Source organism: Pinus tabuliformis, chromosome 2_2 (genome assembly GCF_031772625.1).
Source record: "Pinus tabuliformis cultivar Carrire ecotype Pingquan chromosome 2_2, CPIR1, whole genome shotgun sequence".
Classification (NCBI taxonomy): Eukaryota; Viridiplantae; Streptophyta; class Pinopsida; order Pinales; family Pinaceae; genus Pinus; species Pinus tabuliformis.
Window position 1 is genome coordinate 1,107,988,590 of NC_142300.1, and position 19,532 is coordinate 1,108,008,121.

The 19,532-nt window shown below is 36.7% G+C and overlaps 1 protein-coding gene across 1 annotated transcript; it reads left to right on the top strand.

The window, feature by feature from the left end:
- Positions 1-8,494: 8,494 nt before the first annotated feature.
- On the top strand, positions 8,495-11,944 carry LOC149197276 (senescence/dehydration-associated protein At3g51250-like). The gene is made up of 4 exons (XM_089405804.1): positions 8,495-9,724; positions 11,058-11,224; positions 11,323-11,407; positions 11,507-11,944. Exons 1-4 carry the CDS (start codon positions 8,823-8,825, stop codon positions 11,703-11,705), a joined length of 1,353 nt encoding a protein of 450 aa, XP_089261930.1. The 5' UTR covers positions 8,495-8,822; the 3' UTR covers positions 11,706-11,944.
- Positions 11,945-19,532: the final 7,588 nt, after the last annotated feature.

Below are 19,532 nucleotides of genomic sequence, written 5' to 3' on the forward strand. Positions count from 1 at the left end.
CTCAAGAGCATACTCCAATCGCAATCCGTTGAAAGACATTGCTGCGTTGTCACCAAGAAAACACTGCTGCAAATTCGAATTCCACCAGCAACCAACTCAACCGCCTCGGATCTAAGATTCGTGAGAACACAATATTTCTCGTACAGAGATTGACTGTATGGGCATTCACCAGATATCTCACCTTCCAAAGGAAGGATGAATCCAGAGGCTACCGGGCCCGATTACAGACTCTGCCTGAAGAAATAGAATGTAAACACTTCCTGAATAGTAGATCTGATGATCAATAGCTCCGATACCATGTATAAATTTTGAATAATTTAACACATATTCAATAGAGATTATCCTGATCATGTACTATTGCGGAATACATACACAATACATAAGCTCCTCTACGTTGATCATCAATATAGCAGCATCAATAACAATAAAACATCAAGAGCATTCACACATTAACACAGTATGTAACCCGGGGAAAACATCTCGCTAAAAACCCCACACTATCTGTATATTAATGATTGAGACCATGTAACATTACAAAGTACAATTCTTATCACAAGCAATCCAGTACCAGCTCCACCTGTTACACACAATACAGCTCAGATCTGATCTCCAAATCTATTCCACTGCTTGTCAAACATAATCATGAAGAGAGCATAATCAAGTGGATCAAAGCAAAAGAAGCAACAAGACGTTTCAAAGGAGGAGAAGAAGAAGAAAAAATTGGGAAAAGACAAAAAGACAACAACCACAACAGACCAGTGAAAAGATCTTAACAATCGCTGCAGCCACTGCAACATTGAAGGCCATACAAAGAAGTGTTGGAAGTTGCATCTAGAGCTAAACCCGAAGAACAAGAAGAAGAATTTCATGGCCCCGAATTCGATCAACCAATTTAAAAGAAACTCGAACGTGGATGAGAATATCGTTTGTACATCTGTGTAGAAGGAGGTGAATCTGAGTAGCCTTCAGCAACAGGAAGAGAAAGAAATGAGAAAAATCTTCCATATAAAGATACAGGTCAAGAAGACAAAGATTAATGCTCTATTTTACTTAGGATCGTAAGCAAATCTCATTGCAGTAAAGTTGGTCAAGAAGTTGGGGCTCGAAGTTCGTGATCATCCAAACCCATATCCAATGGGATGGGTAAAGAAGGATGCATACATTAAGGGAACAAAACAATGTAAAATTAGATTTGATATCAATGTTGATTTTATTGATGAAGTAGATCTAGTTGTGTTTCCCCTTGATGTATGTGAAGTCATGTTTGGGATTCCATACATGTACATGAACGATGAAATATTCATGAGGAGAGCCAATCAATACCAACTCGTCAAGGATGGAAAACTGTTCATCGTAAACGTGCGCAAAGGACAGTAAAAAATTTCACTGGTAAGTGCCAACCAAGCCAAGAACTTAATCAGTTCTAGCAAGAAGTATGTTTTATTGTTTTTAAGAGAAAGTGAGTGCGAAGAGGAGTCAATAAGAGGCAAGGAATCCTTGGAGGGTTGTACTAAGAAACATAAAAACCAATTGGAGTTGTTATAGGCATACAGGAATGTGTTTCGACACCCCAAAGGGTTACCACCTACGAGGGGAGTGGAACATGAGATCGAACTGTTTCCACAATGATCATTGCCAAATATTGGGTAACTGTATAGGTGGTCTATTATAGAAGCAAGTGAAGTGAAGAAACAGTTGCAACAAATGCTGGAACATGTCATCATTCGATTGAGTACATCTCGATGTGGGTCATGCATCATCATTGTGCCAAAGAAGGATGGGACTTGGCGGATGCGTATAGATTATAGGGTGTTGAATAAAATCATGCTAAGGAATAGATACCCCCTACCCAAGATAGATGGTCTACTAGATCAGTTGCAGTAAGAAAAATACTTCACCAAGTTGGACATGAAGTCTGGATATCACTAGGTTCGAGTCAAATAAGAAGATAAATGGAAGACCACCTTCAAAACCAGAAAATTTTGTATGAGTGGTTGGTTATGCCATTTGGCATATGTAATGCATAAACTACATTTATGAGATTAATGAATGATGTCGTGTGCCCTTTTATAGATTCATTTGTTATTGTCTATTTGGATGATATATTGGTATATAGTGCTACCTAGGAGGAGCATATTTCACATTTGAGGCAGGTGCTGAAAACATTGAAGAAGCATCAGCTGCTCTAAAATCTTAAGAAGTGTGATATTTTGCAGCAGTACTTAGTGTATCTTAGTTATGTGATCGGTAGAAAATAACGTACGATAGATCCTACCAATATGGAGGCCATCATGAAACGGCTGGTGCTTACTAATGTTTCTGAGGTCAATAGTTCACTGGGGAAACATATTACCTAAGGAAATTCATGGCCACATTTTCAGTGGTAGAAACACTGCTCCACACCATAACAACATATGGCAAGAGTTTCTAGTGGGGGAAGGGTTAGCAAAAGGCTTTCGAGGATCTAAAGAAGAAGATCAGTTAAGCACCAGTTCTGGCATTACCAAACTTGTAGCGGCCCTTTGAAGTGGAGAAAAATACGAGTGGGTATGCTATGGGAGTCGTCTTGATGCAGGGAGGAAGGTCTGTATGCTACCATTCTAAAGTATTTCATAGGGCAGCTCTTAACTACCCTACCTATGACAAGGAGCTCTATGCCATGGTGCAAGATGTGAAGAAGTGGAAGCACTATCTGATGGGAAAGGAGATAGTAATCCACATAGATCACCAATCGTTATAGTACTAGTAGGACCATAGTAAGCTACAACATATGAGACATTACAAGTGGATGGGTTTTACAACAGTTTCATTTGGTGATCAAGTATAAGAAGGGCAACACGAACAAGTTGGCTGATATGCTGTCAAGGCCACCCATATTAAAGATCACAACTTTGGGGACTCTTATACACATGGATCCATTCACCCATGATGCATACAAAAAGGGATATTTAGAAGATGAGGAATTCAAGGAGGTGTATCAACATTTGCAGAGTCAGAGGCATGTGCACGATTGCAACAACAATGTTGGCTACCATATCTAGGATGGGTTACTCTATAGGATGGATAAGCTATGTGTCCCTAAAGGTGAGCATTTGCAGTTGATAAGAGAGACTCACACCTCCAAGGTTGCAAGGCACTTTGGTGTAGGGAATACCGTGGCTAACTTGCAAAGGTATATGTATTAGCCCAAGACGAAAGGGCAGGTAGCTCGACTCATAAGAGGATGCATGCCTTATTGTACCAACAAGCATATCAACAGGAAAGAGGATATATATCATCCCTTACCTGTACCTACTCATCCTTGGGAAAGCATTTCCATGGACTTTGTGGGAGGTTTACCGACAACCAGGAAGGGACATGACTACCTGTTCGTGGTAGTTGAAGGTTCAACAAGATGTGTGTTATGATGCCCTATAAGTAGACCATCAATGAACAAGGATTAACAAACTTGTTCTTTGGACAAGTCTGGGTGCACTTTGGGATACCAAGGAGCATAATTTTAGACATGGATACAAGATTTCTTAGTGCATTATTAACTACATTGTGGGAGAAGATGGAGACAAAGTTGAAGAGATCTACAACATTCCATCCACAAATAGATGGGCAGACATAAGTAGTCAATAGGAATTTGGTGCAACTTTTGAGGGGATACAACCAAAAACATTCAAAGACCTAGGATGAAAATCCAATATATATACAACATTTTTACAACAAAGTAGTCCACACTTCTACAGGAAAGTCCCCATTTGAGACTTTTTTGGATATTTCCACCTTCACCTTTGGATATTGCATATTGGAAACAAGGAGGAGTGAGGGAAGATCTTACAAGAGACGGTTTAAAGGATGAAAAATTTATGGAGAAGATTAGGAAGATCCATATACAGGTACAAGAAACACTGCAAAAGTCACAGGAGAAGTATAAGGCCAGGCATGATCACCACATAATAGAAAAATCATTCAAGGTGGGAGATAGAGTATGGCTACAGTTGAACAAGGAGAGGCTACAAGGGCCTAGTAAGAAAATCAAGGCTCTCAAATATGTTCCATTTGAGATACTACAAAAGGTGGGTGATAATGCCTATCGACTCAGTTTACCACCATATATACGCATTTACTTAGTTGTGAATGTAGATAATTTGAATCTCTATGAGCCTTCCATGCTAAATTAGGAAGAGGAACAAGTCCTACCTTCAGTGGAGGATTTGGCACTCGATGCTTAGGAAAAGTTGACAAAAGATGCATTTTTTCATAAGAGGTCCATAATTACAAGACAGGGGCAACATCAACTTTGGCAGATTGGGTTGAAGGGACAACTTCCAGGAAAAGCTAAATGGTACACGAAAGAGAAGGTGGAGGAAAAATTTCCTCACCTTATTCAGTAAAATCGTTTGGGGACCAAAAGCATCCAAAAATGGGGAGATGTGATTCAGATTGGATCATTATATTATTTTTCATCCATCTCGATGCATTCAGAGAGGAAAATGTGGAGGAATCAACTCATGGGGCCATTTTTACCAACGAGACCCAGTTTGGCGAAATGGGGTCTGAACCCCCCAAGAGAATTTTGAGGCATCAAACGACGTTTTTTGGGGGGTAAAAATTTGCCACTTTAACACAAAATGTTTTCATGTTGTTCTACACAAAGGGATCTTTCTAATAGTGTAAGAAGCATGTCAATTGGAGTCTTTATGCAAAAGTTATGCCACTCAGAAGTTGACCTTCCCTTTTTCACACCTATAGTTTGGGAGGATGCCACGTCAGCCCCTACTATTCAAGGAAAAGGGGTTAGCCACATGTTTTTGATGTAAAAGACTCTAGAAGAGTCTATATTGTAATTCTAGTTAAGAGTTGATGTAGTCAAACTTAACCGCGCTATCAGACTCCGTTATAACCGGGCCACTAGGAGAAAGAGACATTCCATTATTTCGAGAACATTTTGTTTAATAATTGAGCAAAGATATTCATGAGAGATAGGAGGTTGAAAACATTGAGAGGATTTGTGCACTGTAGCAGTGCATAGGCCACATGCATTACTTCTTTGTACCTACAGCCTTATTTTCCAGACATAGAAAGAGAGCGAAGCAGCCTCACCTTCCAGTTGGGTTTTCTCCCGAAACGGTTTCCCAGAGCATATTTTTGTGTCTTATGTGTGTTGTGTGTGAGCTTATTTGTTTCGTTCTCTACTTTTTTACATGATTTCCGTTCACATGCATGCACTAATTACAGTTAATTGTAAATCTATTAAAGTTTAATAAAACTGTAATAGTGTAGAAATTCCGCATTTTAATATTTTATTATCAGAGATGTTGTGACGAGCTGTCTAGTGGAATATCCACGCAAGTTTACAGATCACTTGGCATGAAGATACTGCTCAGTATGAGTTTTCTTTTGAAATACCCGGAGTGATAAAGAACCATCATCCTTCTTCGAAACAAGGACATCAAAGAAAAGCGAGGTACCATCAACTTCATATTCCATAGTAAGTTTTATGGAGTTAGATTGACTGTTAAAATGTTGGAAAAAGAGATCTAACTTTTCCTGAACGTGAGGTTAGATGACGCAGGTGCCCAAAAATCTTTTCCATAGCATTGGCTTGAATTGAGTTAATGCCAAAGCCTTGGATTCAAATTCCTCCATAAATAGATTAACTACTATAGGGGATAGGGGGGAACCCATGACAACACATGTCTATTCATAGAATTCACCTTCAAAGTTGAAGAAAGTAGAAGTAAAACAAATTTCAACTAATTTAGCAGTATCCAGATTTGTGATGCGATTGATGACCTAAATGGCCTCGTTAATAGGGCTGTTAATATAAAGGGAGATCACATTAAAACTAACAAGAATTTCTCTAGGATCAAACTTTATGCCCTTTAACTCATTGTCAAACAATAAAGAGTCTTTCACAAAAGACTCTGTAAGAGTGACAAAAGACTTTGTAAGGCCAACAAGAGGTTTTAGCTTTTGAGCTAAATATTTTGCTAGAAAATAAGTTGGTCCTCCTATCATGATGTTGACAATATTTTCAATACTAATTAACAATCAAAATATAATAAATTTTATTAACGTTTCAAAAAAATAATTAAAAACTAACTTAAATCAATATTAAAATAAATTACATATAATATTAATTATTTATTTTAAACTAAATTAATATTAAAATAATTATATAAAATATTAATTATTTTTTAAAATTTATGATGTGAAATTGGATCTCATTGCATATTATTTAAAATATATATGAATAATTAAATATGCATCTTAACAATAAAAAATTCACATATTTTATTTTAAAAATAAATGTTTTATTAATGAGATTGCTTTTGGGATTAATCACATTATTAATATGTGATATACGTTTTGAATCATCTAATTATTTTAGCTAAATTTTAAATTTAATAAAATTAATTATTTTAATATTAAAAAATTAACATTTTTTATGTTTTAATTGAATTATATCATAATAAAGTTATTTTAAAGTGATTTAAATAATTTAAATTTAAATTTAAATTTCACTTTTATATTTTGTATTTTAATATTTTGTTGTATTTTAATATTTTGAATATGTTTAGATTTTTTAAAATATATTTTAAGTAATAAAAAATGTAATTTCACTTTTACATATTATAAATTATATAACAAAGTACTTGGTAAGTATTTTAAAAGACTCCTTGTATTCAGTTTTTAGACTCAAAATATTGTGGACAAAAATCCAACAATATTAAAAGTTAGTGTGACTATCTCTTTGAAAACTGGTCACATATTAGTCCCACAACTCACCAAACTTAAAATATATACATGTAGGTATAAAGTTTACTTTCCATTTATTAAACTCGGATCTATTATGATATTTTAGTAATGCATTCCTTCTACCAACGATAGATTGCTTCTATTAAGACCCATATATCTCTTTTTAATGGAGGGTAATAATCATGACATAAAATCTTTACATCACTAAAATATTTTATTATGTGTTTACATCATTCCTTCTATCACCGATCGCTCTATTAAGACCCATAAATCTCTTCTTAATGGGGGATAATAATCATCACATAAAATCTTTACATCACTAAAATATTTTTATATGTGTTTACATCATTCCTTCTATCACCCACATATGGCTTCTATTAAGATCCATAAATCTCTTCTTAATGGAGGATAATAATCATCACATAAAATCTTTACATCACTAAAATATTTTTATATATGTCTTTACATCCTGTTATTTTATGTATATATAATTTTAGATATTATTGCTGAAAATGTGTATTGTTAGCAAATATTAAGTACAATGTACTAAGTTAATGATTGGTTTAATGTTTTTTTATTTTGTCTATTGAATATCACTTTCTTTCCATCCAAAGGACAAGATGAAAAAAGGTTGAGCCAATTATTGGCTAGGTGCTTTTTGATCTTATCCATTGGATATCACTTTTCTCACTTTTTTCTCATCCAATAGATAAGATGAAAAGCAACTTAATACATGGTATATTGAGTATCACTTTATTCTCATTCAATAGAAGAGAAAAAAAAAACTGTAAACAATCATTTACTTAATACATGGTGCTTAATATAAATACTTATTCCAAATTAGCATCCAATAGACCTAATATAGAAACTTATGTGTATAGATTGATCATCTTTTTTTCTCATCCAATAGATAAGATGAAAAACAACTTAATACATGGTATATTGAACACTTTATTCTCATCTAATAGAAGAGGAAAAAAAACTCTAAAACAATCCTTTACTTAATACATGGTGCTTAATATAGATACTTATTCCAAATTAGCATCCAATAGACTTAATATAGAAACTTATGTGTATAGAGTGATTATCATTTTTTCTCATCCAATGGATAAGATCAATAACAACTTAATACATGGTGTATTGAATATCAGTAGAGAAAAAAAATTGTAACACAAACATTTACTTAATACATAGTCCTTAATATAAATACTTATTCCAAATTAGCATCCAATAGATTTAATATAGAAAAGTAATGTGTATAAATTGATTATCACTTTTTTCTCATCCAATGGATAAAATGAAAAATAACTTAATATATGGTTTATTGAATATCACTTTATTTTTATCCAATGAAAAAGAAAAAAAACTATAAAATAATAATTTATTTAATACATGATGCTTAATATAAATACTTATTCGTAATTAACATCAAATAAAAAAGAAAAAAAAACTATAAAACAATCATTTACTTAATACATGATGCTTAATATAAAATACTTATTCTCAATTAACCTAGAAACTTTTGTGTATAGAGTGATTAGTAAAATATAACAATTAGCGGAAAAAAAGAGAAGTTGATCAAAAAGACATAAAAAGATAAAAGAGGAAGAAGCGCCATGGATCAAGTTGGCGGGGGCAAATGTACGATAGTATGAAGAAAAAGTGGGGATTTTGATTTGACATATAGATGCTTCCTTATCTCCCTCACTGCACTCATTGCACTCTGCCTGTAACGCAATCGCCAGCAGCCTCGCTATCCACTGTTCCACGCTTTGTAAGATTCCATGGTGAGAAACCCGATAGAAGTAAAACAACTAATATCTGGCTTGTTACCTTTAATGAAAAATGATGAAGAAACCTCTTGTTCAATGAATTAATGAAAGTGTAAGTCGGTGGACGAAATCGAACATGATTATCTGCACCGACTAATTACCTAGAAAAAGTAATGGAGGTTGAAGCAGGCTACAATAGAACGAAAGGGGTGAGAATTTCTATTGTCTTTTCTTCTGAATCAGAAGCCCATAAAAAAACATCAAAAGTATAGGAGAAGTACCCAAACCTCATCTCAGAAGATGCAGTGGGTGGCTAAGAACGCCTTCAGTTTTAATAAGAAGAAGGGCAGAAACAAGTCGACTGAGCCTGCTCAACCTTCCGCTGTGTTTGAAGAAGATGATGAGAATAGTAAGTTGCAGCAACAATTTTCTCATCTTTCGGCCACAGAAGCAGAGCAGCAAATGCAAGATGATGAGACGGAATGTGCAGGGCATTCTATAGAAGAAACGCTGGTGAGGATTCCAGGAAGAGCGGTGGTGAACTTGGTGGAGGCGGGAGAAGAAGTCAGCGACAGCCCGCAGTTGGGAAGCGGCGAATTTTCCATCGTTCGACTCGTTCAGGGGAATACAGGAATCGCCCTGTTTGTGAATGTTGGGGAAGATGTGCGTTGGCCTCTCACCAAGGACGAGCCCACCCTCAAACTCGACGCCCGTCACTACCTCTTCTCCATACGCCCTCCGCCGGACGAAGAGGCCGCAGATAAAGACGGCATTGAGATACTGAATTACGGCGTAACATTCGCAGACGAAGAGGGTTTGGATTTGCTGGACAGTTTCCTGCAGCAACACGCGTGTCTGTCGTTACCCGCGGAATCCACAGGCGGTGCAGCATCAAAATCCTCAAGATCAGCGAAGGGTGGTTCGAAAGAAAACCCGGAGGCGGCGTACTGGACTGCATTGGCGCCGAGGGTGGAAGACTATAACTCTGTGGTGGCCAAGGCCATTGCTGCGGGTTCTGGGCAGATTATCAAGGGCTTATTCCTCTGCACCAACGCTTATTCTTCTCAGGTGCAGAACGGCGGAGAATCTGTGAGAAGCCGAGCAACGAAAGCCGAGAGCAAAACGGCCGCAACAGCCGATTATCAAAAGAAAACGAGTGCTCAAGTGAAGATCAGTCCTCGCACAAAGAGAAATATTCGAAGGTAAATGGAATGGAAACTAATCTTATTCGAACGTAAATCGAATTGAAAGTAATCTTCTTCTTAATTCAGAGAGATTGTTTTGGGGATCCATCACATAAATTATTTAAGTTGCAGATTTTGTGAATTTATCATATAAATTATATTGGTGGCTAATTTTGCTAATGAATTTTAGCTGGTTTAATTTTTTTTATTGAACACAAATCCGCCCAACTATTTTTTTTATTCAGAGATCTATTTTGAAAATCCATCACATAAATTATTTAAGTTGTATTTTGAAGATGAAAGATGAATAAGATTAGTTAGTTCCTTAAACCCAGAACTCTACTCACAAAAGCTTCCATTCAGATAATTTTTTTTATATTTTCCTCTTTGGTTTATGTTTGCTTCAGTCGTAGCATGGGTTTTGAGAGGTGTGGCTTGCCAATGATTCCTTTAGGGTGGCTAGAGACTCTAAGGTGGTTATAGATTGAGAGGTGTGGCTTGCTAATGATTCCTTTATGGGTGGCTAGTGACTCATACATGGTCATAGTTGGCTGAGGGGGCGGAACTCCCTTGAGGTGGGTTCCTTTGCTTTACCATTGGATGGTCAACATAAGGCTCTTTGTTCGATATCTCCTTCATGCATGTGTACAGAGAACAAAATTTGGTAGCTGTGTTCCTTTGCTTTACTATTGGATGGTCAACATAAGGCTCTTCGTTTGATATCTCCTTCATGCATGTGTACAGAGAACAAAATTTGGTAGCTGATTTTCTATCTAAGAGAGGGATCACTCTCTGTCCTGGTTTTATGGTTTTTGAGCTCCAGGTTGATGGTATCTTCACTTTCTGATCCTCTGTTTTGTTTCTTTTGGGCATGCCTTTGTTTCTTAGTCTGTCTATCTTTTCTCCTCTGTATTGGCCATCCCTGTCTTTTTCTTCTAGTACTGCTAATTAATTCTTAGTGATTTCCTCTTTGCTTCTTTCGTCTGGTGATGGTCTGATTTATTGATTTGCCTTCTCTTTGTAGAAGAATTTACCTCCTTCTCTTTTTCTAGTACTGCTAATGTTAATTCTTAGTGATTTCCTCTTTGCTTCTTTCGTCTGGTGATGGTCTGATTCAATGATTTGCCTACTCTTTGTAGAAGAATTTGCCTACTTCTCTTTGTTTCTACCGGCTTTATGGGCTATAAAGCCATATGTAATTTCTCATTTCTCATTTGATTAATGAAGAACGAAAATTTTTTGGTGTGACAAAAAGAACGAAGCAAGCATCGGTTCTGAGCGACTAGTGGGATCGAAAACCTAAATGGGAATTATTGAATTTTGGGTTGACACGGATATATATTGTGTGTAGGGCGAAAAGGCTGTCAAGGATGACAGAAAAACTAAGCGAGAACGTGCTGGCTGGGGTTGTCACAGTAAGCGGTGGGATAACTGCTCCGGTGTTGGGTTCAAAGGCTGGCCAGAAGTTCTTCCGCATGTTGCCTGGGGATGTGCTTCTTGCTTCATTGGATGCTTTTAGTACGGCAGAATTTCTCCCAATCCCTTGAAATGGTTTTAAATGAATACTGTAAATGGTGGGTATATGATAATATAGGGTTTTTATTCTTAAATTGCAGACAAAGTTTTGGACGCTGCAGAAATAGTTGGAAAGGATGCTTTGTCAGCAGCTTCCGAGGCTACAGTTGAAATTGTTGCAAACAGGTATTGCATTTTGGATTCTTCATGTGTCTGTTTTGCTGAAATGGGAACCATTCATTGAAAATGTGAATGAATTTCTTGATGTTGGTCAATTGAGTGCAGGTTTGGGGAGGAAGCAGGAGAGGTGACACATGACACATTTGCTGTGGCTGGGCATGCCATTGGAACTGCGTGGAACATCACAAAGGTCCGGAAGACCATCAATCCGGTATCAAATGGAACGATATCAGCGTCTGCTTTGAAGGCTTTGAAGTTGAAGAAGGCCAGCAAAGCAGTCACTAGTGCATCCAAAAGCAAATGATTGTATATATAGCATCTTGGTGGAATTCCTTTGCTACTCTACATATTTTGTTTTAGATTCTCCCAGCGGTAATAAAATTTTCTATGAATCTCTTTTGGGGTCATGTAAAAATTGTGAATTGAAATCTCAGTGGGAGAATTTCTCTGTATTGCATTAACAATGCAAACTGTATAGTTACAAAACATTTCTGCATTTCTTTGCTATTATATATTTAAGACATACGTATTTTATTCAAGCAACTGAAGTGTTCTAATTTTTATTTTGCAGAAGACGTCCAAAATATTGATACGTTTAGAAATTGATATATAACTAAATAATTTGGTACACTGTCTTCTCCTTTTGGTTTACACTCATCAGAATTTTGTTGGTAAGAAACATGATTTGTCACTTTGTTAATATCTATTTTAGTATTTTTTAATTTAAATTTAAAGAGTTTAGTTATTTGAGTTGCTTTTTATTTAATAATAAAATATTTAATTTAGTTTCTATATGTGAATTGGTTAGTGATAGGGTATGTGAATTGGTTAGTGATAGAGTAGTTTTTGTGATATGAAACTCTATCACAATAATATAACCAATCTAATTATCAATTTTTTCCTAAAAAAAATATATATATATATATTTAAAGTACAAATAAAGTGAATCTAATTCTTGGCCATTCAAAATAATCTTTAAATATCATATTAAATGATTTTAACAAATTTATTCTTTTAATGAAATTACAAATATTTTAATTTATTTTATATTAATTTATATTATTTACAAAGATTGTATATAATATTAAAAAAATAATTTCCCATAAGATATAGAATAGACACTGATGGGGTGTAATCTTAACCCAAATGTAAAGGTCATTGGTTTGAAAATCTGTGGGCAAAAATCCAACCATATTAAGGGCTAGTGTGCAAAAATCCAACCATATTAGATGCCCCTAGGTTGCAATTTCTCAAGCCAAAGGTTAAACACGTAGTCATTTCAATACAATCTTAACTCAAATGTAAAGGTCATTGGCTTGAAAATCTGTGGGCAAAAATCCAACCATATTAGATGCCCCTAGGTTGCAATTTCTCAAGCCAAAGGTTAAACATGTAGTCATTTCAATACTCACACAACTTAGCAAACAAAAAAAAATATATTAAATAAAGAATTATATTTGTTATTTGTTATTTTTTTAAGTGAGACACCTAGGTTGTGATTTCTCAAGCCAATGGTTAAACATGTAGTCATCTCAATACTCACGCAACTTAGCAAACAAAAAAAATATATTAAATAAAGAATTTTATTTGTTATTTTTATTTTTTTTAAGCGAGACACTTTGCATTATGTCAAATTAGGGTTACATAGACTTTAGACTAATTTTTTTTTCCTAGTTGTTAATACAAACTAGTAACATGAGTTAGAGACCACATCTAAATAAAATATCTTGTAAATAGAAAGTTAGAAAAACAGGTTGGTTGTGCCATGAGTTAGAGACCTTGTCTAAATAAAGCATCTTGTAAATAGAAACTTATAAAAACACGCTGGTTGTGCCAAACCTTGACATCCGTCAACATGAGAAGACAAAAATACTACTAGTGTTGCAAGCAAAAAATCTGAGTCATAACAATTATTGGGGAGAATCTTCAAACATCCTTGTTGGTTATAATGTCAATTTTTCTCTCTAGCTCTACTAATCTTCTAAGAATTCTCCCACTGAGTTCTCTTGTACCTCCCTATGTCGCCTACAATATTCAATGATGTTTAACCTTATACTAACTTTGTGCCATGATGAATGATGTGACGAGAGTGCATGCAATGTGCCAAGTATAGTGGGAGTTACAACCCCTTTAGTGTGACGTAGGACCTTATCAAGGTAGTGGGAAATACCCACTCTTGGGTACGCGCGTTGGGGAATGAAGAATTTTAATTTCAAAATTAAACTATTGTTATTAACCTTGAAATAAATTATATTTATAGTATATAATTATATATATTCCTAAGGAAAAATAACACATATATCATGAGGGTGATATATACAATGATGTCTATGTCCTTAATAATGCACGACATGGCCAATGACAAATTCAAAGGTTGCATTGCTTGTGAATGTGTTACAATCTCCTCCGCATATGACCTCACAAAAAAACTAGAAGAGAAATATTGTCCTATTCTGCTTATGTATAAAATAAAATAAAAAGATTCCCAAAAAGGAGTAATGTGACATAAATTAGATACAGAATTCGATAGTGTCTATTTCCCTCCCATCATGAAACTCATTTATACATGAGTGACCAGGGGGAGTTGCAGGGTTGCCTTCAATAATGCCTTTGGTTCCTTATTGAGCTCTCACAAAATGTGGTTGTAGGAGATCCATTCGAAGGATGAAGCAAGCTAACAAATTTTTTGAAAAAGAGAATCCAATGTGATGTTTTATATCCTACCTCCACCATTTTCCTAGTCTATAACCAATTTTGAGTCCCAGAGGGCTTGTATCCTAGAGATATCCTTCATTTTGTCAATCTTCAAAAGTAAACAGAGACTTGTGAATTCACTTTGTTATTTTTTCCTCTACCCATCGAGATTTTAATGAATAGAAGGTGTGATTGGTTGAAATATATTACCATGCCAACCCCACTATGGGATGAGTGTCCTTGAATTGATCCGTCAAGAAATCCCTATGGGATATTACAAACAATTTTAGGCAACCACGACACTCGTTGAAGGGAGGACTTCTTCTCATATATGAAACAATATTTCCAAAGCTATGATAGAGGAAGCGCACAAGTCGGGGATCACCATATTATTTTGAAAAACATTGGAGTTGTGGGCTTTCTAGATGTTTTCAATGAGAGTGTAAGAGAGGTTGGAGAATGAGCTGACTAATATGTCAAGAAGCCATCACTTAACGGATACCTCTAGCAAGTTTGAGTGCCAACAGGGCTTTGGCGAGAGAGATGAATGCATGTGTGAAAACTTGTGAGACAAAAGGTCATTGTACAAATTGGTATATTCTTCATGTTGCTGGCAAAGAATACATCTATTGGGACCATGCCACCCATAGGTAGAGAGAACCTCCCATGTCAGAATCTTGTTGCAAAGAGTAAGCCAAGAAGATATCTTCGCCTTGAGGGGGGTGCTAGTTTTCTACAAGCCTCACCACCACCATAGCTTCTACCCTTTGAAGTGATCCTCAACTGGGGATTTGTAGTGTGCTTTAGTAGTAAACTCATTAGTGGCGAGGTTTTGTGTACAACAAAGTGTATTGTGGGACTATGGCTTGAGTGTGATGAAGTTGAGTACAAGAAGATTTATATAATTATCCAATTCCTATCGAATTCTTTGTCGGCAAATTTTCCAGCATCCTTGCCTTAAGGCTATGGGATCCTGAATCCGTGTTAGGTAACAAGATGTTAGGAGTCTCCAATCTCTGTAAAAATGGGGGAGAGAGAACATAATTATTCTCTTCTCCTGCCCATGAGTCTCTTCAAATATGGACTTGAGAGTCATCCCCCACTTTCCAAGTAATCCACTTCCCTAGTAATGGGAAGGAATCCACCATTTCTTTCCAAACGATAAATCCCTTGGGTGGTTTATTGGTAATATGACCTAGTTAGAAAAGGATAGGTTATTTAAATACTTACACCATGTGACTTTAATCCAAATCAAGTCACTAATGCTTAATCTACAAAGGTTCCTACCTAGGAGGGCTTGTGCAAATAGAAGTAGATTTTTTAGGCCCCATCCCCTAAATTATTTAAGGGCCATGAATTTGGCCCAACTAATCAAAGAAATGCTTACATATGGTCTAGGGCCAATCTATAAGAACTTGTAATTGGTCATGCATATGCTATTGATTATGCCTTTTGGCACTAGTACAATGGAAAGATAATACACTAGAATACTTGATAAAACAATCTTCATAGGAATGAGGTGACCTCCTTGAGAGAAAAGGCGATGTGTCTAAACATTTATGTGGGCTTCAATATTCTTCAGGGCCCATCCCCTAAATTCTTTAGGGGCCATGAATTTGGCCAAACTGATCAAAGCAATGCTTGTATATGGTATAGTGATCCAGGTGGATATCGATGGCCACCCATCTATTCCTCTTGGACCCCCACCATTCTTTCGTTCAGTTTCCTTAATTGTAGCACAACTTACTATTTTTAGCAGTTTTTTGGGTCTAAGACTTCCAGAGCCATTTTGAGGACCTAAATTTTTTTATTTTTATTTTAATTTTTTTTAATTGGAAAAGTTAATACCAACTTATTAATCTTTTTAGTCTCCTCTCGAAGATCTTCAAAATTAGGTATTATGATAGTCAAATAGAGATCATATGCAAAAGTTACGACCTCGAGAAGTTATCATTCCAACTAACCACAATGGGGCCATCAAGATTTTGGTGTTTCATCTCCTAGGGTTAGGTTTATGGATGATTAGGGTTTCCCATTGTTCCTTAATGTTAAAAATGCCTCTGAGCCTCATTGTAACACAGTTCAAAAGGCATGTAGTCATGCATATCGTCTTAGAGATAAGCTACCAGTTCTTGAGCTAGTCTATTTCCATTATGCATGCAAACAATTTTCAGTGCTTTGTTATTAATGAATTGAAGTTATGTTTTCGTTGTAGCTCTATGTTTCTGTTTATATATGTATTTCATTTCACTCCTTCTGAAATATGAATCACTGATATTAGAGCGGTCTTCTCTTTCTCTATTTTTCTATGCATGTCCCCACCAAGGTCAAGATATAAGGAGTTAGGGCTTGAATTGGTTGACCCTTTGCAAGACTGGCCTCACCAACCTTGAAGGCCTGTCATGGAAGAAGAAAAGAAATATGAGGGAGTATAAAATCCTTTCAAAATGTTGCTCGAAGAAGCCCTCAAGTGACAAAGGAACGAGATCATGGATAACTTTGACCAGATCCTTCAGCGAATGCCCATAGGCCACACATCTTCATCCAACAACAATCATGGAGGCACCACTCCTTTTAAGGTACAAGTCAACTTTGACATTCCCATATTTGCAGGACAGATAGATACAAATGTCGTAGATAAATGGCTAAATTTGTTGGAAGGACACTTTTCGGTTCATGATTTTTCCAATAGAGAAAATATCACTTTTGCACTCCTCAAAGTTTCTACCCACATCAAGGACTGGTGGGAAAGATGCTGTGAGTATAGGGACAAGAGGGAGCCCTCATTGTTTTTAGCGACACCCACTAGGAATTATTTTTAGGGTGCCATCAAGGAACAATATTACCCTGTTGGGAGCTATGAAAATAAGTACATAAAATGGACCACACTGCAATAGGGAATGGACCAGGACACGCTGGAGTTCACAAATATATTCCATACCCTTCACATGAAGTTGGGTATTAAGGATTGTGAGTGGCATCTAGTACTCAAGTACCACAGATTTCTGCACAAATACATCCAGGACGAGATGGAGTTCCTAGACATCTCCTCGCTTAGCACCACATACCGATACACTATCAAGATCGAGCAGAAATGTAAACATAAGAAGTGAGACTTTGGATATTTGAATCTAAAGCAAGGAAAAGGTGCCCCCAAACTGCAGAACAAAGGACAAATCCAAGGCAGGGTGACCCAGGATAACCCATCAAAGCTTCCAACAAAGAATATCAACATGAACACAAAGAAGTGGTGTGAGTTCCACAAGATCCCCAGTGACAACACAAGTGAGTGTCGCGCCAAGCTATCACTAGCGGCCGAGTTGAAGACTTGCAAATTAGATGCATGCTCCAACTCTAAGTCAGACTCTAAGGTATACCTTTTCACTGCAAAGGGATATCATGCAAATCAAAAGAAAGTAGGAGGAAACAGGAAGGGAACTAGCTATTTTCTACCCAAGATTCACCAAAAGACATTCTAGAAATGAGTGCCCCTTAAATGTCATAGAGGTCTTCTTAGTTTGTGAATAAATTCATGCAAAAGACAAGTGCCCTTCTTTTCCAGGACTAAAATTTGTACATCAAGGAGCATATGGGGGGTCAAAGAAAATTTTCTTTATCAATAAAAAAAAGACTTCAAGGACCTAGGCCATATCAACAAGGCATGCAAGGTGCACACTACTCTTATTATAATCCAAATCAGAATACACCCTTGCAACCTTGGTACTCTTCCACTCACTCATCTTGGTCCACACCCCGTTCTTGGCCTTATGCTCCTCTATATCCTCCTCAACTTATCAACCATCCTTTTAATCCATATTCACTCCAATGTTCTCAATGGGGCAACCCATCACAATGGTGGAGGCCTCAAGTTAACCAACCTCCTTCTTTACTACCTCCACCCAAACTTCAGCCACAACTCACTCATCCTATTCAACCTAAGAAACTTCAAATGCCTGCTCCACCAAATCCGAACCCAAACAACAAGCAAGCCCAACAATTCTACAGTGGAGAGACATCTTACCCTACTTATGTTATGGAATTCTAGGAGATGAACCTTCGGTCTTAGAGAGTGCTTCCAGATAACCATCCACCTTCTCCACCTGAAGAGTTTGAAGGAGAGAATGAAGAGCGTTTTCCTAAAGTCAATACACCTCCTTTTCCTGAGAGGTTGATCCACCCCAGCCAACACACCCCAGAAGAGGTTGAACTTTTGGGAGAATTGAAGAAATTGTGTGTTAAAATATCCCTTCTCCATGCTATTAAATATGTTCCCATCTATAATAAGCTCATCAAGGAGAAATGTTTCAAACATCGCGAGAGAGGAAAAATAGACACCCCCGCCATAAAATGTTGTTGGAAAATTATTGATTTAATGCTTGGGAAGGTGATCTTCCCGAAATCTCTGAACCTTGGAAGCCCTATAGTAGATCTGCACATTGATGGCCTTATAATCCCTAACACCCTGATTTATCTTGGGTTTGTAATCAATGTGATGACTAAGCAAACCATGCTAAAGCTAAACCTCCAAGGATCTTTGAGAAATACCACCACAATGTTGCAGCGTGTAGATAGATTCATAGTAGCTCCTGAAGGAGTTGTTGAAGATGTTATCGTCTCCATTGAATATTGGGAGTATCTTACTGATTTTCTGGTTCTCCTACCCAAAACCAAGTTCAATGCCTATATTCTCATCTCGGGAAGGCCATGGTTAGCCACCGCTGATTCTTACATTAGTTGTAGGGTTGGGAACATGACAATTAAGAATTGCCATTTGTCTAAACAATTGGTATTGTATCCTCCTGCTCAAAATTCTATTGAGCATGACTTACCCTTGTGGCTAGAAGAGGAGGAAGAAGATGAACTGTATCACACCACCCCCCACCCAATATGCACTCTAGACATCATTACAGGAGGGGGGGGGGACCTGAAGAAGATGATCTCATTGACCATAACCTTCATAATCAACCTCCCACTCCCATACCCATTAATGAGTTGATGAAAGGAACTTAGAATAATCCTTTAGTTCACTTATGTCCTATTGACTCAAGCCTAGACCATGTCAAGATCGTATATTTTGGCCCATCTAGAATCTTAAAAATCACCCCTTCTCTATCAGCCAAACATGAAGAACAATTGTGCCAAGTGCTGAGGTAACCCCTGGATGCTTTTGCTTGGGACTACAAGGAAATGAAAGGTGTGCATCCTTCAGTTTTTACTCACCATATTTACATCAAGGAGTGATACAGGCCTGTGTGCCAATACCATAGGAGGATGAACCAACTCCTAAGGATATTGTGAAGGAAGAACTACAAAAACTATTGGATGCAAGGTTCATATACCCTATATCAGATAGTGAGTGGGTGTCACCTCTTATGTTATTTCCCAAGAAGAATTGGAAGTGGAGGATTTGTGTGGACTACCAAAAGCTCAACAAGGG

Bases quoted from the DNA above. Each gene is read 5' to 3' on its own strand.
- LOC149197276 (XM_089405804.1), top strand. From the start codon at position 8,823: ATGCAGTGGGTGGCTAAGAACGCCTTCAGTTTTAATAAGAAGAAGGGC. The intron at 11,225-11,322 runs GTACGGCAGAAT...CTTAAATTGCAG, and splicing joins TGCTTCATTGGATGCTTTTA to ACAAAGTTTTGGACGCTGCA. The intron at 11,408-11,506 runs GTATTGCATTTT...AATTGAGTGCAG, and splicing joins GTTGAAATTGTTGCAAACAG to GTTTGGGGAGGAAGCAGGAG.